The following is a 26,686-nucleotide window of genomic DNA, read 5'->3' as shown; positions in this document are numbered from 1 at the left end:
AATAGGAAATGTCTTTTTGAGAGTGCTATATTTGATGGGAATGAAATGATATTATGTAACAACACTAATACAAAGATAAGGCATTGTTCTTAACACAAACAGGACAAAAAAGGCTTGGAAATCTCCCTGCATGTCACAGTTTATTTGCTGTGATATAATTTCTTGGTGAGTCGAAGGTAATTTCCACTGAAGAAACAGGAAGTTCTGATTTACCTTTTTCTTCTTAGTCATCTTGGGAAAAACAGGGAATGGGGCTTTTTTTGACTATCAGGTTCCTCAACTCTTAAAGAGGATGTAACAAGGGATGAACAAAGTGATTTACTATTTGGAAGGATATGGGGTTTATTTGGAATAAAAAACACACTAGAAAAAAAACAGTTCTTTGTTTTCTATGGTGATTTTTTCTGGCTCTAAAACCCCTCCAGTTTTGTATGAATTCATTGTACAGGAGGAAATCTAAGGTAAGGCATTGCAAGTGTCACAGATCTTCCCTGGTAGGTCACATTCTGCTAATCTAATCATATTTGACAATAAATTTAATTATCCAAGAAATTTTATTATCCATTTTTTATATATCTGCTTCCTATAAATGAGTATCATTTTAATCTATGACACACTGAGAACAGTTAAGAATTATATCTTGCATTTATGATTTAAGAAGCTATATTTAAAAATTAACATAAATAATTGTGTTTATGTGACAATGATTATCAGGAAAATTAGAAGCCAAACAGATGGATATTTATAGAAACTGATATTTCAGGAAAGGATTTAATATTATAACCCCTTTCTAATTCTTTTGTAAACCAGGGAACATACAATTACTGTAAGAAGAATTCAGTTTTTACCCAATTGCACTTCAGATTATGTCAAAGGAAAAAAATTCAGAAATCTTAAGACTTTTACTTCCTCAAATTTTAGGTGGATTGCTTTTCAGAATTCTTCTAATTGACATTACATGAAATCCTCTAGCTGATAAAAGGCCAAATATTCACATTCTTCTCAAGAGATGAATGAATTTTTATACATTAACACAGAACAGGATTCCAGTATTTGCCATACTGAATAGCAAGGAATAAATTAATTTTCACCATCCATGTACCATACAAATACGAAGTTAGAAGAGAATTTTCACTGATGGTTAACACTGTAGATTCCATGTTATGATTAATTCCAAGAATATAAATTTTTGCATCTTCAGTGGAAAGTATACTTTTCAGTCGTGACAATACCCTCAGAGACTTTTCAATTTGTCTTTATCTTGCTCTTTTTGACTACAAAGTGCAAAAGATTCCTGAACAAATTGCCTGCACATTGGGCACTGCTGAAAATACTTAATACAGCCATCACACAGGCACGTGTGTCTACACGGCAAGAGCACCCAGTTCACGGTCCCGTTCTGGCAAACAACACAGTCCTTGCTGTTTTCCTCCGGCGGCTCCACTTCAGTTTCAGATAATCCAGCCTTTTCCAGCAAACTCCGGTCTGTGTTTTTTTGCTCTGGAGAGGAACTGCTGGAGGGAGTGGAATTATTATTTGCAGACATGAAAAGTTGCTGAAAATCAAAGAAACAAATGTAAAGATAATTACAATGACAATTACTCTTCAAATCCAAGGATCATAAGAGCTGCTAAAAATGTATGAGCCAGAAAATCCAACAGCAAATAATAGCTAACTTCTATGATAACTAACTGAGAAGTATTACTATCTCTTTATAAATAGTCATACTTTAAAATTCTGCAAACAAAAAAGACAGAGATAAGACTACAGGATACAACTTACCTTAAGATCATGAAATTGACCTTGAGCCAGGAGTAAATATTGATATAATATTCTGCAGGAGAGTTTATAAGTCTTATCAGGAATATGAATTACTGACACCATGGAAATCTAAAATAAAAATTGAACACCAGTCAGAATGTAACCTCCTTATATTATTTCACATATATGTGAAAAACACTTTTCAAATAAAAATAAGAGGTTGATAAATTAGAAAACTTATAAAAATTTCCTTAAATTACAGTCACTAAAGAGGAATCAGTTACATATTTTTGCCAGAGTTATTTTATTTATACTCAAATTTACAAATTTAATGTGATCTAAACAAAAATAACAATGAATTTTTTACACAGCTTCATGAGTTAACTATAAAATTTCCATATGAAAAAACTACACATAAGAATAGCTAGGGAAAAACTGGAAAGAAAGCTATGAGGGGGACTAAGCCCAGTCAGGTATTAAAACATACTACAACGCCTCCCAGGTTAAACCAGTGTGGTACTGGCACATGAATAGACAGATGGATGGAACGGAATAAGCAGTCCAGAAACAGACCCAACTACATATACAAATATGACAAAGGTGGCATCTCAAATCACTAGACAAAGAGAGTCTTCTTAATAATAAAAAGTACTGGGGCAACTGGGATAGCTGTTTGGAAAAACAGAAAATCAGATGCATTCCTCATACCATACGTAAGAATAAACTCCAAGAGCATAAGAGAGCTAACTGTGAAAAATATAACTATACAAATACTAGAAAACATGTGAATTTCTCTTTGGTTTACTGTAGAAAAAGACATTCTAACTATGACTCAAACCCAGAGGCAGATACATTTGACAAATCTAACTTTAGGTTTTTGAACATAAAAATTGTAAATTTGCATGATAAAAACACTATAAGCAAAGTCAAAAGATACATGACAAACTGGACTATATTCACAATGTATATCAGAGACCAGGTATTAATATCCCTAATTTATGAAGAACTTTTAAAAATTGAAGAAAAAGTAAACAGAAATCCTATAGAAAAGTGGGCCAAAGATGTGAACAGACAATTCGCAAAAAGATATAAACATGGTCCTTAGCCATATTAAAAGATGTTCAGTTTCACTCACAATATGATAAATGCAAATTAAAACTTCAGTGAGATATTTCTTGCTCATCAGATTAACAAAAATTTAAAAGTGTGCCAATACACTCTATGGAGAAGTAGTCACTTTCGTATCTTACTGGTGGAAATATGCAAAAAAATAAAATAAAATAAAAGATACAACTCCAAAGTACAACTCCAATGGAGGGGAACTTGGCAGTATGTGATGAAAAGATACGTATTTATTTACCTTTCAACCTCACAGCCTCAACAATACTAAAATACATATGCACAGGTTATTCAGTGCAGGAATATTTACTGCAGAATACTGGAAACCACCTAAATGTCCAAGCACAAGAGACTGGCTGAATAATTAGTACAATATACCCTTACATACAATGGAGTGTTAGGCAGCTGGAAAAAAAGAGTAAGGAATATCTCTAAGAAGTGATCTGGAGTGATTTCCAGGAAATATTACGAAGTGAAAAAAGCAGGAACATGTATAGTATACAAAGTGTGCTACCTTTTGTGTAAGAGAAAAGGGAAATTAGAAGAAATAGATACCTGTATTTTCTTTTCATTACAATAAGAAACATAGGAAGGATGTACCAGAAAGCAGCTACGAGGATTAGGGTGTGTGAAAATGGGGGAAGGGATGAGAGCAACATCTGAGTCCACCTCTTTATAGTTTTTTGACTTTTGGGAGAACTAATCTGAGTAATCTATGGACAAAGTTTTTGACTATAAATCCTCAGTTTTGCACAGAAAGTAGGGAGAGGGCACTTTGAGCACCAAGTAATTAAATCCAGTAATGAATTATAAACCACTGAGGGGAAAAAGAATTAATGAGGCCATGAGGGTAACAAATAGATAAACAAAGAAATAAATGGGAGGTCTCTTGCTTGTAATAGGATGCCAAGGGCCAACTGGAGGGCTGGAGTTGGAAAATACTCATTTTTGCAATTCTCATGGTAAAGGTAAAAACTGTTAAGAATCATCAATGGATATTAAATCCAAGAGGAAATTTTGATAAAGAGAAGGATATTTGTTTGGTCTTAAAGTGCCTCCCCACAGACTTATTATTGCAAAGGAAGTAAAAAAGGAAACAGTGGAGAAATTAAATAACACCTTGACTGAGAGAGCAAAATTAACATCACCAATGAGGGAGAAGAACTCGCGAGCTTCTACCAGTGATGCCCTGAAAAGCACACATCATCACTTGTGCAGTACACTGGCTGAACATGCTCAACACAATCTAATTGTGAAAAAACATCAGACAAAATGAGGAATGTTCTACCTTGCAAAAACAGTGTGTGCACGTGACCGTATCTCAAAAATGCTAATGTCATAAAAGACAAAAAAAGACTATGGAAATGTTTCAGATTAAAGGAGATTAAAGATACGTGACAAGTACATTATCTGACTCTAGACTAGAATCTGTACTGGAGGGGAAAACACGTTGTAAAGAATACTATTAGATGAACTGACAGATTGGAATATAGGTAATAGATTGGATAAGACATTATACCAACATTAGATTTATCAAATGGATAATATACTGTAGTTATATAAGAGAAGATCCCTATTAGTAGGAAATACACACTGAAGTACTTAGGAGTAAAGAATCATTGTGTATACAACTTATTCTCAATTCATTAAAAATATATATACCCATACATACACAAGTATATACATGGGCAAATAATGAAAATGATGCAAAAGTTAACAATTAACAATAGGAGATCTGGGTAAAGGGTGTATGGGTGTTCTTTTACTTTTTTATCTTTGCAAGTTTCTGAAATTATGTCCAAATAAAAATTTAAAAAAAACCCAACCCTACTATGTTCATAAAACTACAATATTCTTTACAGCTTCATAAGGATTTATTAATTTGGCAATGACTTCAGACCCTTTTCATACTAAATCAAAATGACAGGATTCATAGAAGATAGTAATGTTATCATCTGTTACTAACAATCCTGCCATTTGATTTAACATTAAAAGCCTCTGAAGCTACTATTATGCTAGTCATAAATACATATGTAGTCATAGATACACAATTGATATGAAAAAGATGTTTAAAACATATTATTAAATGAAAGGTCACAAAATAGTATGTATAATTTGATCCCATTGTTGTTTTAAAATTACATACACAAAGGTCTAGAAAAATACACACAAATATCCGTAGTGGTTATCTTTGAATGAAAGAAAACAGGTGATTTTACTTTTTCCCTTTTGACTTACCTAGATTTTCTAATCTATTTCCTGCCACAAACATGTAGTATTTAAGTACTACAGAAAAAATTACATACTAATATAATTTAGTAAAAATGAAAAAAATTTAAAGTCACGATCTTGCAATGACAATCCCCGCTTTCTTTTATCTACCTAGATTAACAAACTGGCTCCTAACTACATGATCTGAATGTAATTTATTACTGTTACAATAGGAATGGGAGAGTTTAAATTTTTTTTTAATTTAGAATCTCTGACCCAGATAAAATATTGAAAAACCAAATGCCCAGTTCACTTTTGAAATTAAGAACAGAGAACATTAATACAAAATATGCTTTAGTTCTGATATTCAGCCCGGTCTGAGAGATAAGAGATGGAGAAGCAAGGATTAACAGGGAAAAATGGAGAGAGCTTCCTGACAAGAACAGAAGACACAGAGAAGGACCCAGGCAGGGAGATGGATACGAAGGAAGAGAGAAAAGGGCTGCTAACCCTGGATAGCCAGATGCCCAGGCTGCCCTGCAGGAACACGCCTCCCACAACCGCAGCTGGGCCAGTGGTCCTCATTCCAGCTGGATCACAGCCTGAGAGCAAATCTTTCCCAGTTTACAATGTCACTGAACTGTACGCTGAAAAGTGGTTTAAAAGGTCAATTTTATGTTATATATTATTTTATCCACACACACACACTCCTTCACTGTTTAGATTGGGGAGGAAAGTTAGAAAACAAAGAGCCTGAGAACCTCAGGTAGACACAGAGCACCAGCAGCGAGCAGCAAAGGAAGCACAGGGGAAGCTGGCAGGAAGGTGACAGGTCTGACGCTTTCTATTTCAAATGGAAGGAAAGAAGCAGGGAGCTGAGAAGAGATGGGGCACATGGTGGTGAGAGGCGGGTTACCTTTCCCAGGTAGGCAGAGTAAAGGACGGAAAGGCAGGAAATACAGCCTGGAAATACGCAATACCAACTCAACAGGTCTTACTCATTCATCTTCAGCTGAAAAGAGTGGGAGGGAGGCAACCGGAAAAGCCCTCCTGGAGACTGCTTAGGAGCTCTGCTGTCAAGTTCTATGAGGCTCACTAACATTGCTTGGTATGACTTTTTTTCCACTTAATCAATTTACTGAGCACCTATTATGTTCCAGGCACTGTGTGAGGTTCTGGAAATACACTGCTGTTAGTATGACTTTTATTGAAAAAAAACAAACTGACTTCAGTTCAGTGGAACTTCAATTTGATAAAATTAAAACACTCCCAAAACAACAGAGGCATAACTGCGTGTGAGCAGGGTCTAGTTCTCTCAATTAGGGTCTCCACCTTCCAAAGCTCAATGCATGCTTGTTTCAGGGAGATACTCCTGTTAGAAACTAAGGATACTGGCACAGAACTATACAGGCTCAGAATCAAGCCCTAGTTCCATCTCTCGTTTCCTGAATGGCTGGGATTTTTCTTCAGTCTCCTTCAGTGTTTATAAGGATACTCGCCCTAGCACACAAGGTTGTTAGAAGGTGTAAGTAAGTTAACACTTTGTTTATTATAAAGTGTCAAAAAAATGTTACCATATCTTTATTAATGAACATATCTATATCATGCACTTCAGAGAAGAAGTAAGTTGTGTCTCAGAGCATTCTTACCATGAAAGGATTTCACCAACAGTTTATTTCATACATAAGCTTCTACCATACTTAAAGGAATGCCAGGGCTCAGGTCCTTTTAGATCTCTAAGATGCATTTATCTTCCTAGTAGGGATAAACCACCAGACTAAAATAATTAGCACATAATGAGGAAAGGAGATTACAATCATTACTGAAAATATAGGGACCAAACACATAGAAGACGTAGGTGCAGCAGGGGGGATGATGGAAACAAGATGGCTGCAAGCAAGCAAAGAAAAGAGTGGACACTCTGTCTTGATTTCAAGCACATCAGATCATGACAATTCTGATTTACTCAGCGCTAAAAATATTAGGAATAAACATGCTCCCCAACAGACCTTTTCTGTGTGGCAAACATGACAGAATACAAAATGATGAAATTCATGTAATTCAACCACATCTTTTATTTTCTAAATAAAATCATATTCTCGCAACCCACATGGAAAAAAACAAGTCATACTCTGAAAGAGTGTTACACATATAAAACTCATACAAGTGTGCTTCCCCTGTATTCATTTTTCAAGAAAAATGTATCCAGGCCAAATGTGTATCCTCAGAAATCAAAACAAAACCTTTTTCTGTTTCACCAGGTAATGAAGATCCATCCTCCAAATCACTTAAAGTCACATAATGCTCCAGAATTTTAAAATTACTTACAATATCATAAATTTCTCGATCATCCTCATCAGCTAGGGTCAACAGTGCTACCATTGGATAGCGAGATCTGGGCACCATACCAAAGTCTTCAATCTTAGTATCTCTCGGTAACTGGCAATATATTTCTTCTTTGCTGTCCTTTTTAATACTTTTTTGAAGATGTAAAGGTAAATTGTCCATATAACCAAAAATACAATATACCAAAGGGGATAAATAATAACTTAGAAAACACTATTTTATCCATAAAAAGTTGAATGTCTAAAATTTTCATGTGTTAATGGATGTAACAGATAAAAGGATACAAATACTGCTCTTGATAGAGATATTCACTATACAGAGCATCTTCCAATGCTCGGGGAGTGCTTATTCGGAAGCAATAAAAGTGCTTCTGCAGAGCTTCATATAATTTTTGAACACTGCACCCCCAGTAGCATGTAAGGAGGCTATCTTCAAGGCAATCTGTTGTCAGAGTTATGCCAGCTGTAGAGAACAAATGAGACAAAGAGAAGAAAATTACCTAAAGTAATTTCTAATACAATTATACATAGTGAGCAGCAAAAGCTTCCTTTTGGATGCTGGCCAGGCTGATGGCAGTTAAAGGAACTCATTAAAGGGTATGTGCCTATAAATGAAGGAAATGGTCTCAAACACAAAAAATATAAAAACTTTAATGTCTACACAATTTGAAGCGCTATCAGTAAACTAATTTACAACATTTTACATTTATGCTTGGAAATTGTAAATATGATTTTTTTGGATGACTTCAAGACTTTTCCCACATAGATTTCAAAAACTGAAATATAGCTCACAATTGATAACCTATCACTCTAATAGTGTATATAATCCTAACTACAAGAAGCAATAGAGCCATCTCCAAAAGTGGATACATACAACCCATCGGGGCCACAAGATGATCAGTGGAGTAGGAAATATATTAAAAAGAAATTTAGCCTTAAATTTGGGAGTTTGAGATTCGCAAATGTTAGCCACTATATATAAAAATAGATTTCATCATAATAAAAGATACCACAATTTAAGTAAACCTGATTAAGTGGATATACATATTAAAAGCAGACACACAAATTATCTTATACAGTTTTACGTATTTACTTAACACTTACATAGGATTTACTATGTGCCACCTACGTGCTTTTTTCCCTCGCTCATGGTAGTTGTAGCAATATCAAGTTCAAGGGCAGCAACATCCAGTGTCTCATACTACTGGCAGTACAAGCTGCAACATCTAGTACTCAGTGGCCGTGGAGTACTCACTAGACCAAAAGGGCATGGTTTCAGTCATTGCTCCTGGTTGAAATGACTTGGTCTCCGATTCTGGCTCCCCAAAGCTACTGGCAATTCTGTAAGCTACTCAATGTCCTTTTATTGGAGTCATTTCTGTTGTTTGCTAATAGGAATTTTGATTGATACATTACATATTTTTAAAAACGTGATCAAAAGTCTGTGTTGGAAAACGACACACAAACACAAGCAGATGCTCTACAGGACACCAGAAACTGACTGAGTTTTCAGTTTTCTTCTCTGTATTTAGTAGAATGTACACAGAGTCACAGATTCTGAGTATGTACAGTAGCAGCAACCTACAGCAATTCCTAATCATAGTTAAGCAAAAATCTTAATGGGCAGGAACTTCACAGAGGTAATTAGAACAGAATTTGACTTCAAATTTTTATATGATTCCAAACATCAGGTATTAATTCAAGAATGGAACATTCGTTTAGCTATTTTTTTTCAATTACTTGTCAAATAGCTGAAGAAAAACCCTCCATTAAAACAAATTTTAAAATATATATATATATTAAAATCACACATACTTTATGTAACTAAGGAACTACAAAACATGAGGCAAGAAAAAAAAAAGTTGGATGTAGACAGGAGAAAAGGAAAAATAGAAATGGCATATAAAAAAGTAGAGAGAGAAAAAAAAGAAACCCAGATAATGATTTCTTAATATTATTATATTACTGGCAAAAAAATGTGAAAAATGTGAAAAGATGTATATACATAGTACTAGTTATGTCAAAATGCAGGAACCCACTCAAATGTCCATCAATATGGGATTAAATGAATAAAATATGGAATACTCCATAGTGAAGTACTACAACTCTTAAAAAAGAAATGAGCCATATCAAAGTATCTATATAAAGTACTGTGGAACAATCTTCAGAATATATTGTTAAATGAAGAAAGTAAGGTATTTACAGTATGCTACTGTTTCTCTCACAGGAGAGGATATCCATATATATGTGTTTATTTATACTTAAAAAGAACAATGAAAGGATAAGCCTTAAAAAAAAAAACCCTCAACTTCTAGAACATAGAAAACTACCCAGTATGTTTCTTCGCAAAACGAATCAGAGTTCCAGAGATTCAGAGCTGCATACAAGACTTGCATACTTGTGTACTTGACTACAATGGGGAGAGTGTCAGAGTCTACTGACAAATGGATATTAATCATACTTTACCATGTATCTCTGAAATTAATATTATAAGTTAACAAAAAGAACTACAGAACTATGAAATTCTATTCTCTACAGTCTTTCATAAATTTTTCCATTACATACACTGACAAGAGAATGTCCTGATTTACACTCACTGGTGATAGTTCAAATACCACTATTGCAAAACTGTTCTCCCTTTAGTTTTTCCCACTTCCTTGGCAGAGGGAGTTCTCATTCTTACAGTTTCTTGGTCTTCTACATTCAGTGCACACACAGTGGCATCTCAGATCAATAGTTTTAACAGAACTGGGACACAGCCATAAACCAGAAAATTCAGAATCTAAATTAAGTGAAGCAGCATGGATGTGATTTCTCTCAGCCTGCCCTTACCTGCCTCACTGTGACAGCCAAGTAAAGCATAGTGCAAGAGAGAGAGCTGCAAAAATTTGAAAAAAAAAAAAGAAAAAAAAAAGAACTATAGTTAAATGACTTGATCCACTAAAAAAGGAGAAACAATGAGGCAGAAAAGCCACAAACCCTGAAGAATCCCTGAGAGAGAACAATGGACAAGGAGGTCGTGCATGAGGATAACAAAACCAGAGTCTTGGGAGACAAAATTTTTAGGTTGTGGGTATAGTGGTCCACAAATTTCTCCCCAAATGCCATGTGTGTCATCTTGCCAAAACACGAGGCAGCTGTTTGCAAAAGGACAGCAGAATTCCTGAACTGAATTAATTCAACTCAACTAATATATCCTGAGCACTTCTTTTAATGTCATTAAGGCTTCTACATTAGGGACATGGAAACATCATAAATCCAAGTACAGAATCATTAAATAACAACAAAGCAATCCCAACAACTCACCCCTAGTAAAGAGAACTAAACAACTAAGATTAAAACTGATTCTCTGCTTTATTTTCAAGTAAATCAGGTCTCCAGATGCTCCCCCTTCCTCCTCTATGCACCGGGCATCTTAAGTACAGTGGTGAAAAAAGACCTGGATTTTTAAACTATCTATCTACACATCAGATGAAATAACCTTTTACAATGGCACAATTATTGCTCAGAATATTATCTCAGTGTCCTGGTTAGACATCTTTAACGACATCCACTATTTCATGGTTTAAACAAATGAACTTTATTCTGCCGAGCACAATTCCCAACAAAACCTTTCCCTTATTCCCCCATAGAAGACAAGGAGTGATATGCATAGGTATTTTAAAAACTAAAATACTTCAATAAGCATACTACAAGTCTGCACACAAAATTTCCTTCATGTACTTCAGTAACGCTACTGCTGGTAGCACCTAGTGTGCTGGGCATAGCAGAGAGGTCTCCCTCTCACTGGATATCTTTCATTTGCTTCTAACATTTACAGGGCAGGTTCTATTTGAGATTATTTCTGCATGGAAGGCAGATTAACAGAGTTCCTTACACATCCTGCCTCACAAGTGTGTTAGTTCTTGCTCAGTTCTGTATCAGTTCTTCTTTGTCAGTGTTTCCAGGCTTCTGTACGCTGCTGCAGGAAGGACGGCATTGTGTTTGTAGATTTTTTTTTGGCAATCTTGCTCAGAAGCCAGATGTGACATTATAGCAGGTTTAAGTGCATGTCCACGGAGGTTAGAGGTCACCAAACCACTACTGTCTGGCACATTTTAATCAGGCATGTTTTCTAAACAAATTTAGTTTCTCTGTCCTACCTTGAAGTTTGATTTTCCTAAGTGAAAAATGTCAGAATGAACCCCTTATCCACCACTGAGGGGGAAAAAAGGTCCTTAGTTCCCTTTAATTTACTGGGTAATAGTATAGTATTTACAGCTAAGGAAGAAAAATAAGAAATTTGTACTTTTTCATCATAAATCAAGCTTTACTTAAGGTTGATAATCTCTACTGACTATGTACACTGATTGCTGGCAACTGATTCTGGAAGTCAGAGGCAGGAAGATGACCAGGCAAGAATGGCCACAGGGACCAAGGGACAGGGTGTCAAGAGGCCAACTCTGTTCAATACTGCAGAGAGAACATTAACTCAGGACCTCAGGACGGAAAAGCGTCCACTGGATTTTATAACTGCGGGGACTGGAGGTGGGGGCGGCAGTTGTAATCAGTGACCTTGGAGAAAGCCATCTCAGTACAGGGATACTGGCAAAAATCAGACAGCACTGATCTGAGGAGTGAAAGGGAACAGGCTGAGAGAAGAAGGCAAGCGCAAACTACTTTTCAGAAGCCTGGCCGAGAAGGGAAGAAGAGACGGGACAGCGGCTAAAATAAGATGAAAAGCGGAAGAAGTTTTGGGATGTTTGTTTCTAAGGTACCAGAAATGTGAGCAAGTGTAAAAACTGATAGAGTCTTAGCCCAGAGATCTTTGTACAGGACTGTATGGAGAACTGCTTACTCTGCATTTCTATTTAACTGTCACAAAGCATTTCAAAGTCCAGAAGTTCAAAACTGAATTCAGTACTTTTCTTTCGAAAACTGCTATTCCTCCAGCACTCCTTATCTCAGTAATATGATCTGTTGGGGAGGACCCACACAAAGAACTTGAGTCTTCCTTAACTCTTCTCTCTTACCTGTCCCACCCTATGGTTTATCCACAACAAACTACTTACTGTTTCTCTAATGTATTATTCTTTCTATCTTGGTACTTTGTTCATGCTTCTCCTTCTATCTAGAATTTCTCCCAATCCCACAAAATAAACACCTACTTATCTCTCTCTCTCCCTCTCTTTCTTTCTTTCTCTCTCTCCCTCTCTCTCCCTCTCTCTCTCTCTCTCTCTCTCTCTCTCTCTCTCACACACACACACACACACACAAAGGGGGAGGAAGGAGGAGAAAAGAAAAATAAGAGAGAGACAGACAGCACATTCTTCTTTATGAAGCTGTTCTTGCATATGCCTCCCCATCTTGGCAAACTTAATTCTTTCTTTATTTTACTTCTCTTTCCTAGATAATCTTGCAAACAATTTATTTTCCCAAGTACAGAAACAGACAACTACCATCTATCATTCCCACTTACCAACATAATATTAAATTACGCCATAATTTCAGATGAAAAGATGGTTGTTCCTCAGAAGGGTAGCACCTTACATTACCTATTCTTACACTACATCCTTACATTTCTCACCGCACTGAAGACCAGTGAAAATGACACGGTGTCCTAAGAGACTTCTCATATTAACACCTGTGATACTTTATTCTTCTCATACAAATGCCTCTGTCCACTAGATGATAAGTTCCTTAAGAGCAAGGTTTGTGAATTATTAGTCTTGTATCTGTGTAATGTAGTACAACTCCTGAAACAAAATAGGTGTTCAATAAATGTCTGTTAAGTCTGAGGAAGGGAAAGCAATAGAGAAAGAAAATTAAAGGGCTAAACAAGGGGCATAGAAAGTGAGAAAAATCTTAAGAAAATAGCCACCAACTTGTAATTGAAGCTGAAGATGGATTGGTGATCTCTAAGCCAAAAGGATTCTTGACTTGTCTCATTTGCTTTTTGAAAACTCTTGTGTTGAACTGGGTCTCTTCTGAATTTCTCAGAATTACCGGAACATCCCAACCAAACCTGAAGAAAGGTAAAAACAAAATAAGATGTAATTTTAACAAATATTGAAACTTTGTTATATATAAAGTATGTTGTGCTTTATTAGCTATTCCTTTTAACATAAGTATCAGAAAAAGAGATTCAGTTACTCAAAAATTTACATTATATTGCACAATTAATCCAGAATTAAGAGGTTAGAGATCCCATAGAATTGCAATATGTTGGTCAGCTGGCTGAATCGACACAATCTCGAAAACAAAGAGTTCTTTGTTAATTATTGTTGATTAAAAGGGAGTTTCATGATTAGAGATAAAATGTACCTAAAATAATGGCAAAAATATGATAGAATTATTGAATTTTTTAAATGATATGAAAAACAAATACATATTTAATATGCAGACTGCTTGACATTATTTATGGATCAAGAGAGCTTTTAAACACCAAATATAGCCCTTCATTTACATGCTACGTTCTCTACTTTTAAATTTCATGTAAAAATGCGATAATGCATACTGAACAGACTTCGAGGGAAAACAGAAGGGTCTAAACTCAATTCCTTATAAAAGTAGAAAGCAGCTACGTTTATTTAATTTAAATAAAACAACTTAAAATGAAAACACATTAGTTGAACCGAGGGACTTTAGGTTGAGATAGCACAGTTTGGTTCATACTTTAATGCACTCTTTTCTCTCCAAACACTTAACAATGACAGACTGAAAAAATAAAAAGAGAAATGAAAGGGATCCCACTGAAATGAGTAAACAAACAGTGGTGTGTTTAAACAAGCCGAGAGTGCTGCTATTCTGCAATAAAAAAGGAATAAGTTATTACTACAACCACATGGAGAAGTTTCAAAAACAACATACTGTGCAAAAGATGCCTTACATAAAAGAGTACACACTATATGATTCCATAATAAGAAAGTTTACAGCAGGCAAAACTAATTTATGGTAGAAATAAAAAACAGAACAGTGGTTACTAGGGGTATAGGAGTGTGGACTGGCTGGGAAAGGGCACAAGCAAAACTTCTCTGGTGATGGTAATGTTCTCTATCGACTGGCGTTTGAATTGTATGGAAGATAGGTTTGAAAACACAAGACTTGTACATTTCACTGTATATAAACATTATTTTAAAAGAAAAAAAACTAAAAACAAAAACAAATATTCAACTCTAGCTAATAATATGCAATGCTTTAGTACTTAAAAAGAGTATAACTCACTTTGAAGTGATCAAGAAATTAAGGTGGCCTGATGGGTGGATAGAGGGATGGACAGATATGTAATAAAGACATTATAGCAAAAGGCTGATTGTAGAACCTAAGTCATGGTTATATGAGCATTCACTGTATACCTCAAGTTTTCTGTATATTTGAAAATTTTAATAATAAAATGTTGAAAAAAGAGACATAGCTGGGCTCAAAGACAAATCTTTATGAATCTGAAAAGGAAAAGAAATATAAATTATTGTGGTTGCCAGGGGGGTGGAGGGTGGGAAGGGATAGACTGGGATTTCAAAATTGTAGAATAGATAAACAAGATTACACTGTATAGCACAGGGAAATATACACAAAATGTTATGATAACTCACAGAGAAAAAAATGTGACAATGAGTGTGTATATGTCCATGAATGACTGAAAAATTGTGCTGAACACTGGAACTTGACACACCATTGTAAAATGATTATAAATCAATTAAAAATGTTAAAAAAAAAGAAATATAAATTATGAGTAAGGCTGATCCAACGGTTTGATGGGTTCTGAGTCTGACTGCAGGCAGCCTGTGGCAACGAAGCCTTCACACAGTAAGAAGGCCTCACAGGTTGCCCACTCAAGACAAGGGTCAAAGCCAGGTTCACAACTTGAATCCAGGAGTTGGTTTAGGCCAATGTCAATATGGGACAGAATTGTGGTTATAAGACCTAGTCCTTGATGTGGGGGTCTGGGAATCTGGGTGGAGGCTATTATAAAATGATTAAACAGTAAGGGTGAGGACAAGGCGGGAGTGGGCGACTTCTGCTAAAATTTAGGTTGCAAACTAAAATTTCAAAACACATGAATAAATCTAAGGCCAAGAAAAAGCTAATAAAATTAACAAATGGAATGAAATTTCACTCTAGATGATTTTAATTTTATAGCATAGTTGGATAAGGCTGTTTTGTTCCCACTTTAAAAAGCTGAAAAGCAAGACTTTAACAGATTAAAGTGCTTCCAAGTAAGTTAACTGAATCCCAAAACAAAGCTTAGTATTTACATGAATACAAAAACTCCAGCACTTAATAAGGTAAAATTCACAATGTTTAGCATATAATAAAAAATCGACAGGCATGCAAAGAAGCAGGAAAATGTGATCCACAATGAGCAGAGAAACTAATTAATAGTAATAGACCCCAGAAATAATACAGATACTAGAATTAGTAGACAAGGATATCAAAATCATTGCCATAACTATACTCCATATTTCAAGAAAGTAAGTAAAGATAGAGTATATTATGTAGAGACATGGAAGATATAGAAAAAGACCCAAATCCCTGTCTGAAGATGAAAAATACAATGTTTTGGATGAAAAATACACTGGATGGGATTAGAAGCACATTAGACATTACAGAACAAAAGATTAGTAAATTTGAAGACACAGCAACAGAAAGTATCCAATATGAAACAAAGATAAAAAAAAGCTGAACAAAAAAACAAAACATCAGTGAGCTGAGGGACAACTTGAAGCAGTCTAACATACTGAAGTCTACAGAGGAGGAGAAGAGACAATACAAGAAAACTACTGACAAGTATTACTCAGGAACATAAATGCAAAAATTCTTAAAAAAATTTTAGCAAATTAAATCCAACAATATACAAAAAGGTTAATATGTCAAGACCTAGTTAGGTTTATCTCAGGAATGCACGGTTGGCTTAACATTACATTTAAACTGTAATGTAATTCAGGGGGGTGGGTATAGCTCAGTGGCAAAGCACATGCTTAGCATGCAAAGGTCCTGGGATCAATCCCAGTACCTCCATTTATAAATAAATAAAAAAAATGTAATCCACTATATTAAAAAAGAAAAATCATATAATCTTCCCAATACATGCAGAAAAAGTGCTTGCTAAAATCCAGTGTGTTGTATTAATAGAAACCATTAGCAAAGCAGGAAATTGGGAATTTGAAAATTGCACCTCTTGGACAGTGATGGAAATGTTAGCTGTCTTGATTGTGGTAGTGGTTTCATTGGTGTATGCATCTATCAAAATTCATCAAACTGTACCTCTGAAACATATGTAGTTTATTGTACAGGAACCATACCACAATAAAGGTGTTTAAAAAAAAACTAGGAATGTGAAAAAAGAACTTACTCAACCGGACAAATGGCAGCAATAAAAAAAAGTAAGCTAAGATCATACTTAATTAAAAACTGCTTTCCTCCTAAAGTCAGGAGCAAGACATTTAAGAGCCATGTGTCCTGAAGCACTCACTCAACCTCTATGTAACTGTTTCCCACCTGTAGATGTTTCTAGCAGGACTTGGCACTCTGTAAGTGCTGGCAATGGTAATGTAGATGATGGAGTTAGGGGTGGACAGAGAGAAAATACAAATTCAGTAACTTCTCCTCTTTGATCCTCAGAATCAGTGACCTCACAGCTTCTGCCTCCACTGCTCACTGGTTGCCCCAGTACATTTTAAAGGTTATGTCAGGCATATGGAGTTGTACGACACAAAGTAAAACCTTCCTATGACAGCCATAACACCTTCCCTTTCCTTCCTTCTTTCCTTCACCGCTTGGAGTGAAAAAAAAAGCAAGAAAAACACCACTTTATACATACTCCTCATTACATCCCCTTATACCCACAGTACCAGTAGTAAAAGCTAGAATTCAGGTCTCATGGTCTTCATTTTCATGTAGGTTCAAGCACTGTATTTCAGGTACTTTATAATGTTGTACCTAAAAATTTCAATTAAAGAATCCTTTAAGGTGTAGGAGCCAGAAACCCCAAAAAGGCAGGGCTTTGGGAAGATATCTGGAAGCAGCCCATCATGAGTGTAAAATTCCTTTGTAATATTCTTTATATACTCCATGATGTATCTGGTTTTAATATAAAAATGCTATTTGTCCAAATCTTTACATAAAGTCAATGCTGTAGAAGGATATACCATATCTGCTCTATATACACCTCAGAATAGGACAAAGAATTTGACATGTAACGTACCGCTCCTCTTTCAGCATCCTCATTCAAGGCTGCCTGGCCCAGCATCACATCAACAGTTAGGAAAGCAGATTCTTATCGTTAAAAGAAATTCCTTTTTCTAGATTTTTAATTTCTCTGCCTAGTGCTTAATCTTGGGTCTACGGTTTTTAATATCCTAAGGTCCTTGATTTGACTTATATACATCTCTTAAAACTAGTGTTAGGAAGTTAGGAATCTTGCTCAGTTTGTTGGCCTTTTATCTTATATAACCGTCTTACTGTGAAGGATAACATACATTTTTTTTTAAAAAGTACACAAAATACTTCTCTGAATAACAAACTAATTGTTATTCAGGTTAAGAACCAAAACAATACCCTCAGGAAGTTTCCTTGTGTCACCTCCCATGTACTACCCCTTCCTTCTCTATCTTGACTTCAATGACTATAATTTAGTATACGTGTTTTTGAATTTTTCTATAAGTGGAAGCATGCTGTGTATACTTTTACTTCCTATTTTATAACATTATGTTGAGGATCCATTCTTTTTTTAAAAAAAAACAGCTTTATTGCTTACAGCTCACTCATTTAAAGTGTACAGTTCATTGGTATTTAGTATATTTGCAGAGTAGTGCAAGCATCACCATAATCTAATTTTAGGACATTTCATCATCCCCCAAAGAAACCCTGTGCCCATTAGCAGTCATTCTCTATTCCCTCCCTCTCTCTCCTCCCCATGTACCAAAAAAGTGGAGAAGGTGAAGATGCATTCTTGTGTCTATTCATAGCGCATTTTTGTGGCTGTAGACTATTCTACTATATAAACATGCCATAATCTGCTTATTCATTCCACTCTTAATGTTGTCCTCACGTCTTGGCCATTATGAATAATGCTATATGAACATTTTCATACAAGGGTCTCAGTGCACATACACATACATGCATTTTTGTTATGAATGGAATTTCTCGGCCATAAGGTCTGCGCTTCTTCAACTTTGGTAGATAATGTTAACAATTGTTCTATGTGGTTACATTCCACTGGCAATGAATGAGGGCTCCCCTTGCTCCATATCCTTGTCAAAACGTGATTAGCCATCCTGGTAGGTAGGTGGTAGCATTATACTATGGTTTTAATTTCTGTTTCCTTGAACACTAATGAGGTTGAGCACTTTTTATGATTATTGCTACTTGGATATTCTCTTTTGTGAAAGCCTTTTCAAATCTTTTCCCTGTTTTTCTACTGGTCTGTCTTTATTTTCCTTATTTAGAGAAATTCTTTATATGTTCTGAATGAGCCCTTTATTGGATAAATCTTCAGCGCTTTTACAGTCTGCCTTTTTATGTTCATAATGGTATCTTTTGATTAACAAAGCCCTTAATTTTAATACAAAAGTTATTAACCTTTTCCTTTAGGGTTTAGGTTCTTGCTCTTTGGCTTTTCATGACTGCCTTATGTGAATGGTGTCCCAACACTGATACACTTCTGCATTACAATCTCAGACAGGTCTGTGTTCCTGTCCTTTTAGAGAAGTTAGCTGAGCATGCCTACAGCAACCAGTGCTTAGTCAAGGCTCTGGGTCCTTATCTGATTCTGCCAGCCCGGTTCCGATATCCTCATGCTTTGAGGGGAACATAGAGGGTGAGAGGGATAGAACTCATTGTGTAATAAAGCGACATCATAACCTGACCACACCTCTTGTCCTAAACATTATGCCTAAAGTAGTTAAACATCATATAAGCTGACTCACTCATGTTGAGCTTTCAGCCGAGAATAATCCTAAACCCTTTACATCCACCTGCCTCATCGTGAACTTGCTCTTTTTGCATAAAAATCCACAACTTTCACAGTTTAAACTTATTTCATGTGGACCAATACTTCTATCTTTAACGTATTACTCAAAAGCCAACATGCAGAAGTCATCTGGAATGAAGTCAAACAATGGAGACTGGCTATTTAGCAATCCATAACTGGCGCTGGGGAATAGGTCAGCGACCCAGTGATGTATCTCTGGCCACCATCCTTATATCTGACCTTTTCCACATTTTTAATCAAAAACTTGGATTAAGACATTAATGTCCTGTGTATCAGATCTCAGCTGATATGACATTAAAAGAAATAGTAAAGTAGAAATTGACCAATTTTCTTTTCAATCAAATTTCATTTTTATCTCTTCCCACTCAAAGTCACTTTGGCAACTTGTTAGTAATGGAATACCAAATAAATAAATGTTTCTCAACACTCATTACTTCCTCTTTTATATAAACTTAGCCCCCCTTTTACCTATTAAGAGAATTTTCCATTCTCTTTACTGTTACAATTTTATATGTAATCCTCTCAGAATTTTCTATAATTCTGGCTTTTCCCATTTCTAAAGTGTTCGTTGCAGTTGTTCATAAGGCTTAAACTTCCAGCACAGCAGGAACCTGGGGACTTCCAACTCTGTCCACACTTCTTCACATTGCCTGTACAACGTCTTACCCTGCACACACTTCCTAAGCTTCCTGTCAGCAGCTGAATCAGAGAACTGACCTCCTTTCCTTGTTAGAGTCTCATGGAGTCCCTGATGAATAAAGGTTACTTTGAGGCTAAAGTTTCAAGCTAAACAGTAAACAATTTTTATCACCTCTTCAGCCCCGAGTTCTAAAGCCAATTCGAAAACACACAGGCAGTTACTAATCTAGGGGTGGGGAGGGGGGGGCTTCTCTTCTGTATAATCTCCCAAAGTTGGCCTCACTTGGCTAGTTGAACACTGAGACTGGATTAGGATATAAAAAACATTCATGGGAAATCCTTGGTAGGGGAGGAGGGTTGTTTCTGAGGAAACTGCTGTGCTAACAGTATGACTTTGAGTAAGTGACTCCATCTCTAAAATTCCATGCCTTTAATTGTAAAAAGAGGGATTAGATATGTTATCTTAAGGCCCTATTAAGGCTTGAAATGCCACTTCTAACCGTTTTGTGTTTTCTTTTCGATTGTTCCAAGAAATAACTTGCCAATAAAAGTGTCATATATTTTGTACCCTAAGCCAATACAAACTAAAGTTATATTCTTTTCCTAGGAAGGAATCTGTACCTCATCACCAACCTCATCACACATACACACAACCTACAGCATTCGACAAGTGAGATGAGAAATAGTCAAGGTCAGTGTATTAGGCAGGGTTGGCAGGAGCGAGAAACCAAATCAGTTATTTAGACATAAAGAATTTAATATAAAGAACTGCTAACCAAGTACTGAAGGACTGAAAAGGGAAGAAGGGGACACGGAGATATCTGAGCAAGAAGCAGTTATCCCTCTAAGACTATGAAAACAAAGAAAGATTGGGGATTATTACAATTTAGAAGCTTGGAGAAGGAATCCCCCAGAGCTGGACCCAGTCTTTTGCAGTAGGAGTGCTGGCCAGCTGGTGCTGATATTTCTGAAGGAGTGCAATAAGCTAGTTCCAGGTATGAGAAAAAATCATAAACTAAAACTGCTGCTACTCAGGCCAACTGTCACTGCCAGGATCATGACCAGTGCTGCAGGACTGTAGACTAGGAAAAGGAAGCAAACTGTAAGAGGATGTCCCTTCTTCCTCCTCCAGCATTCTAGATTCTTTCCAGCACCTCCACTGGCAGAGCCTAGTAGGAAGCAAACTAGCACAAGAGAATATGTTTGCAAAGTTCTGGCCCCAATTTTGAAAGCAGAGCACAGAGAGCATGTCTGCAGCCAAGAAACAACAGCCTTGGAGAAAGATCTGGAGGACGATTTACAGTATCCTCGTGGCAGTGCCGAGGATACAGAGACCTTCCTCAAGAGGACCTGACCTTCCCATCAATCAGGGGAACCCCATCTATGGACTGACTTAGATTTGGAAACTGGGTGAAAGGTCATAACTCTCCATTGTGACAAGTCAGGTTTCTGGCTCCAGACCTGGAGTTTTTCCTTCTATGTAGTTCATGTAGCATTGAGTAGGCCACCTACCTATTTCATTCCCAAGGCTATGTAACCTATTAGCCAGTGTCAAAGATCCTTGTGGGCCAAAACATTCTCTACTTTGTCCCTCACTGCCCATTATGGGACATATGTCCACCCTGACTCTTTTGGTTATGTGTTGCCACCAGACCTCAGATCAGAAAGTCCACCATAATGGCAGCATCTCACACCATCATCGACGGCCTACAGGGGACACATTAGGGATTTTCAAGGACACCAGTCTCTTTTAGTAGAGCCTTCATAAAGTGTGTCTTCTGTGTCCCTTTGAAGGACGCAGTAAGGGAACAGGTGGGCAGGCTGCACATAATAAATCCAATCTAATATTCCTATCTTCCCAAGCCTTCAGATTCCTTCATTATGCCAGGAAAGTTCTAGCATCTCAACCTTATTAAATATAGGGCACCTCTGACTCCAAGTTTCAGTAAACCAAGTATGAGTTAACACTTTAGATTCAGAATTGTTTGAGAATACACCCAGATCAAAAAATGCAGTCTGATCTATTGTTACATCCTACCCTCCTTGGCCTAACCTACTTACACTCCATTCTCACAAATAATACCCAAATTCACGATGATACAAATTAGCAAACTTTTGTAATTCTTTTAGAGGGCTAAGCTATTTCTAACTAGGTCAGGTTTTTGTCCCTGTCCTGTGGAGCATGAAGAGATCTGGGCCTCGTGGCAAAAAGCGATAGCAGTAGGTCTTGAGTGTAGACAGCCTTTGCAAAGCAACTGCCCTAGAGGAGGTTATTACACGATCTCCAAGCAAGGGAAGGCTAGTTTTCTCTGACACAGAAAACAGGCTGCTTCCAACAACAAGGGAGGCTCAGAGTGACTGGGGTTTCAAAATTCTCAGCTCTGTCCAAGTTTATTTAGATGTTGCCATTCCAAATCTCAGGGCTCCACTGTTCCCCAATTGTGTCTTAAATGAGACACCAACACGGCTGTGAAATTCTAATACCAGTATAATTAAAACTGTGTTCAATTTTTAGCTTCGTGGTTACAAGAAGTGAAGTAATTTAGAACCATAAAGACTCCCTGATTCTCTAAGACTTGATCTGAGAGTTTAAAGACCTGAGTTCATCATTTTCTTTCTGTAAGTGCTCCAGTGGTCTCCCAAGCAACCATCCTGCCCATCCCTCGGTCCCTGTAGTCTCATTACCGCCACGATGGTCATATACTTTAGCCTCTTGGTCCCCCAAGGCACTTACTTCAGAAATCATTTAATCACAATCAAACAAAGGTTGTAATTTGATTAATTATAATACCAACACGTGCCATGAGTTACTAGAATCTTATTTCCCATTGGCAAGGAGCTGAGGAAAGGACCAAACCCAAATCCCATCTTTGAAGGTTCCCCCCTGGGATCCCAATCTCAATAACAATTCTTTAATCAATATATTTAGCAGTCCAGTTAGGAGATCAAAACCACACTGGTTATTTTAACAGATAATTTAATATAAATAAGTCTTAACCAGATGTTGAAGAACTGAAAAGGCGAAAAAGGGGACACTGAGTATCAAAGAAGTGGAAACAGTAGGAAGCAACTATCTCTCCTAGGACAAGGGATAGAGGAAAGAGGATTACTACAGCTTAGAAATTTGGAGGAAAGACTCCTATGCAGCTGGGACTCAGATCTGCAGAATGGGCATTGAAATCTTTGAAGGGGTACAATGAGGCTGGTTCTAAGAGAGTGGAAAACTATAGACTGGGACCAACTGCTAATGCCAGAGTGAGGCACTGCTGCTGTGGTGAGACAGACGAGGAAAAGCAGCTAACAGCAAGCAGCAAGTCCTTTTGCCCTCCTCTAGCCTTCTACTCCCCCTTCCCCTACTGGCAAAGCCTCGCAGAGGCAGTGAGCTAGTGAATAAGAAAGATGGCAGAGTATATAAGGGTGGCATGAAGCCGAGAGATGATAACTTAATAATCTGTAGTCAGGAGAAGTGGAGAGTAGCTGCAGAGTCAGGGTCCCCGATTCTTTGAAACTGTTACAGGGTGTATGTGGCATTTTGGTCTCCTTTCTGCACAGTGCCTGGCAAATAGCAAGAGCTTAATGAACGTGAGCTGTTAGAGCTCACAGAAACCATCATCACATAGTTAAGCAGAGATACAATACTTCCAACTGCATGATTCTCTGCTATTGCTATTGGGATTCCAACAAGCAGGTGGTCCTGTTCTTTCTCCACTCCCACACAGTGCAAGTGGACAAGAACAGTGGAGAGAAGCAACAGAAAGAAACCCAGAGTAGTACTGAGGTAAGAACCATGGCAGAGAGGACAGATGACTGACAGGGATTATATTTGGGGAGGTTTAAAAAAAATGACAAGAGTGAAAAGCATAGTGGATCAACGGGCTTACCTTTTGTCTGGGGTACTATTAGAAAGTTGCTCTTATGAGATCTAGATGGTTTTCACTGTTTCTGAGCAATGAATTTGTGGTCTTGGCTTAGGTTAGCTAATAAACACAAGCGAAAAGGTTATCTACATGGGCAAAGCTAACCCAGGTTGGGTTAGGCTCAAGATGACTGGTTAGGCCCAAATCAGGATGGAAGTGACCAGCACTTACATGCTTTTGTGGCCTCAGATGTGCTTAGTTTAGACTTCCAAAAGTTCTACAATTACCTGGGCTTCCACCCTTGTGAAAGCCATACTTAAATGGAGTGGTTAGGTAATCATTAAGTTTTCAAACCAAGTCTTAAATTTGGCAGAGCCAGGATTTGAACCTAGGTCTGTCTGACTCCCAAGCCTGTCTCTTAACCACTACCAACATGAGGTTCCTGACTACCCTTCACCCACAGATACCACCCTCAGTATCAGTATGGTCTTCACTCATTTTCCTCTCCCCAATACTAAAGACAGAGAGTTAAGATGTCTAATTAGTTGAATTAGGCCAATTGAAAATTAATTTTTAAATAATTAGGCCTATTGAAAATTAAAATTTAAGGACATACTGCAATTATCAAACTACTTATTTTCCTTAATGGAGGAAAATTACATTTCCTGGAGAAAATAACGCTAACATTATAATCAATAAAAATCCTGTGTTGAGACAGCTTTTCTCACTTGGGCAACATCTTCCAAATTCCAATTTCAAACTTTCTTGAAATGAATAACTGCAAGAAAACCTGATGGGTCAAGAATAACAAAATGTGTACAATTAGTCTTAATCTTCCCCCATTAACCAACAAGGAATTTTATGATCTACTGTTGGCAGGGTAGAAAGCAGCGTGGAAATGTTAAAACTTTACTTAGTTCCCAATGGTGGTCTAGTTTCAGAAATTGACAAGGGCTTGTGCCCTTTTTTTAAAGCAACCACGTATGTGATCAAAGTATTTTTAAACTCATTTACACAGCCTGCTCTATTCACTAGCATGTCTCCTCTGGCCGTTTGCTCACATATTCTCTGAAACGCCTTCTATCCCCTGCTATACACCTTTAGCTCCATTTATTTTTCAAAATATTTATTTCTCAAAATCCAGCTCATGTCTCTCTCCTCAGTGGACGGACCAGTAAGATGCTTTCAACTAGCTGTATTTATAAGGCTTCTCTAAACATGATACAATGGCATCTACTCAAGAGAGAAATTTTAGAATCTTTGAGCTAGAAGAATTGCTCAGGGATGATCTAACAGTCTACTCTCCTTGTCTTACCCCTTAGTGTAAGTTATCTCTAAGGTCTCTTTCACCTCTAAAATTATGTTTTTATAGGTCTATTGACTAAATATTCCTTCAAAAAAAAAAAAAAGTGCGGAATGTGTGTAGAAACCATTAAGTTCTCAAACGGTAATAGAGTTCAGTTACAAGTTACCCTGAAAAGATCTGAGGGCAAGTGCTCAATTCAGGTCAGAAGAACAACAATCAGCCTGGTTTACTGTCCACGTCTGTGCACTGTACCGCAGGTGACGGATTCACTCTGGGCACACAGTAGGCCCCAATTCCGGAGAGAAGCCCGTTGTACAAGCCCTCTGTCCTAACACCAAGACAAGGCCCTAATTGGCTGCTTTAATCACCTAGAAACAAAGCTGGGTAAAATATCTCAATCCGGCACCACCCCCTGATGCCCGCAGCGACGGTGACGGGGCGGTGATGCAGGGCAGTGATGCAGGTGCGGTGTCCACCTTGTTTTCCTCCTGGAGCGGGTCGGAGCCCGCGGCACTGGCTCTCCAACAGCCCAAGGAGCCCCAGTCCAGCAGCCTCCCAGCTCCTCTGCCCCCTGCTGCCAGCCGCGACCCCACTCCCTGACTGTCTGCCCCTCCGTCCATTTCCCCTAGCCCCGGGGGACTCACCATCCCAACACCAGGCCAGTGGTCACGATGAAGCAGGTAAACACCACCGCGATGTAGAAAAGCGGCGAGTACTCATACAGCGTTACTAGAAACACCGCAGCCATCAGGGTTTCCTAAACTGAACCGGGCTCCAGCCGCCCAGCTTAGCCTAGCCTAGTCCGGCCCGCTTGGCCGGGGTAGAAGCCAATACGGTGCCCCGGAGCGGACAAACTTTGTAGATCCGCATTCGCCCGGAGTTCTTGTAGGCTAGAAGTAGGGGTAGCCTCGCGGGCTACGGAAAGCGGCGTACCAATCAAGAGGTCGCCTGCACGGCTCGCCCCGCCCCTCCCGCTGCGGTCCCGAGTTATTGGCTTCGCAGAGGGGCGGGTCCCGACTCGCCCCGCCCCCGGCTCCTGGGATTGGTATCCAGCGCGCGTCTTCTTTGGCAATCTGAACTAGCTGTCCACGCTTTTTTGCGGCAGATTCTAAACCGATATCTGGGCCAACTCCGTCCCAGACTCAGGTAAGGTCTTCTGATGCCAGAGAGAGGTGGCACAGTCCGAAACCCCCGTCACAGAGTCTACGTCCTCAAACTCTGCACGTTACGTCTGAGGCAGACGTGGGAGGACAAGGAGGGCCGGCATCTAGAGTTCTACAAAGTGAAGTAACCTCACCCCTGCTCTTGTTTTACCTACAGAGCTTACGGTACTGTACGAAACACCAGAAGGGGTCTCACAAGCAGTTTATAGGAGCCTTGTCAGCCTTTTCAAATTGGATTCAATGCTAGAGGAAAATTAGCTTTGGGTATCAAGGTTCTCAGAAATAGATCAACTGCCCTCCCGCATCCCTTTTTC

At 37.8% G+C, this 26,686-nt stretch overlaps 1 protein-coding gene across 2 annotated transcripts; it reads right to left on the bottom strand.

Annotated features, from left to right (window-relative positions):
* Positions 1 to 127: 127 nt before the first annotated feature.
* On the bottom strand, positions 128 to 26,086 carry CGRRF1 (cell growth regulator with ring finger domain 1). 2 transcript variants are annotated; one of them, XM_006185429.3, is made up of 6 exons: positions 25,854 to 26,084; positions 13,301 to 13,440; positions 7,722 to 7,899; positions 7,420 to 7,567; positions 1,783 to 1,890; positions 128 to 1,555 (listed from the first exon to the last, which is right to left on the bottom strand). In XM_006185429.3, the coding sequence occupies exons 1-6, from the start codon at positions 25,955 to 25,957 to the stop codon at positions 1,235 to 1,237; spliced, it is 999 nt and encodes a 332-aa protein (XP_006185491.1). In that variant the 5' UTR covers positions 25,958 to 26,084; the 3' UTR covers positions 128 to 1,234. The 2 variants fall into 2 exon arrangements, with proteins under 2 accessions (XP_006185491.1, XP_032337968.1); XM_032482077.1 differs by having other exon boundaries at positions 1,373 to 1,514; positions 25,854 to 26,086.
* Positions 26,087 to 26,686: the final 600 nt, after the last annotated feature.

The sequence above is a fragment of the Camelus ferus genome, chromosome 6, assembly GCF_009834535.1.
Source record: "Camelus ferus isolate YT-003-E chromosome 6, BCGSAC_Cfer_1.0, whole genome shotgun sequence".
Classification (NCBI taxonomy): Eukaryota; Metazoa; Chordata; class Mammalia; order Artiodactyla; family Camelidae; genus Camelus; species Camelus ferus.
Note: the sequence above shows the minus strand (reverse complement) of the source record. Positions and strands in the feature narration are given on the sequence as shown.

Bases quoted from the DNA above. Each gene is read 5' to 3' on its own strand.
- CGRRF1 (XM_006185429.3), bottom strand. From the start codon at position 25,957: ATGGCTGCGGTGTTTCTAGTAACGCTGTATGAGTACTCGCCGCTTTTC. The intron at 13,441-25,853 runs GTGAGTCCCCCG...ACCTTTCTTCAG, and splicing joins ACTGGCCTGGTGTTGGGATG to GTTTGGTTGGGATGTTCCGG. The intron at 7,568-7,721 runs GTATCCTTTTAT...TCTTCAAAAAAG, and splicing joins CTCTATCAAGAGCAGTATTT to TATTAAAAAGGACAGCAAAG.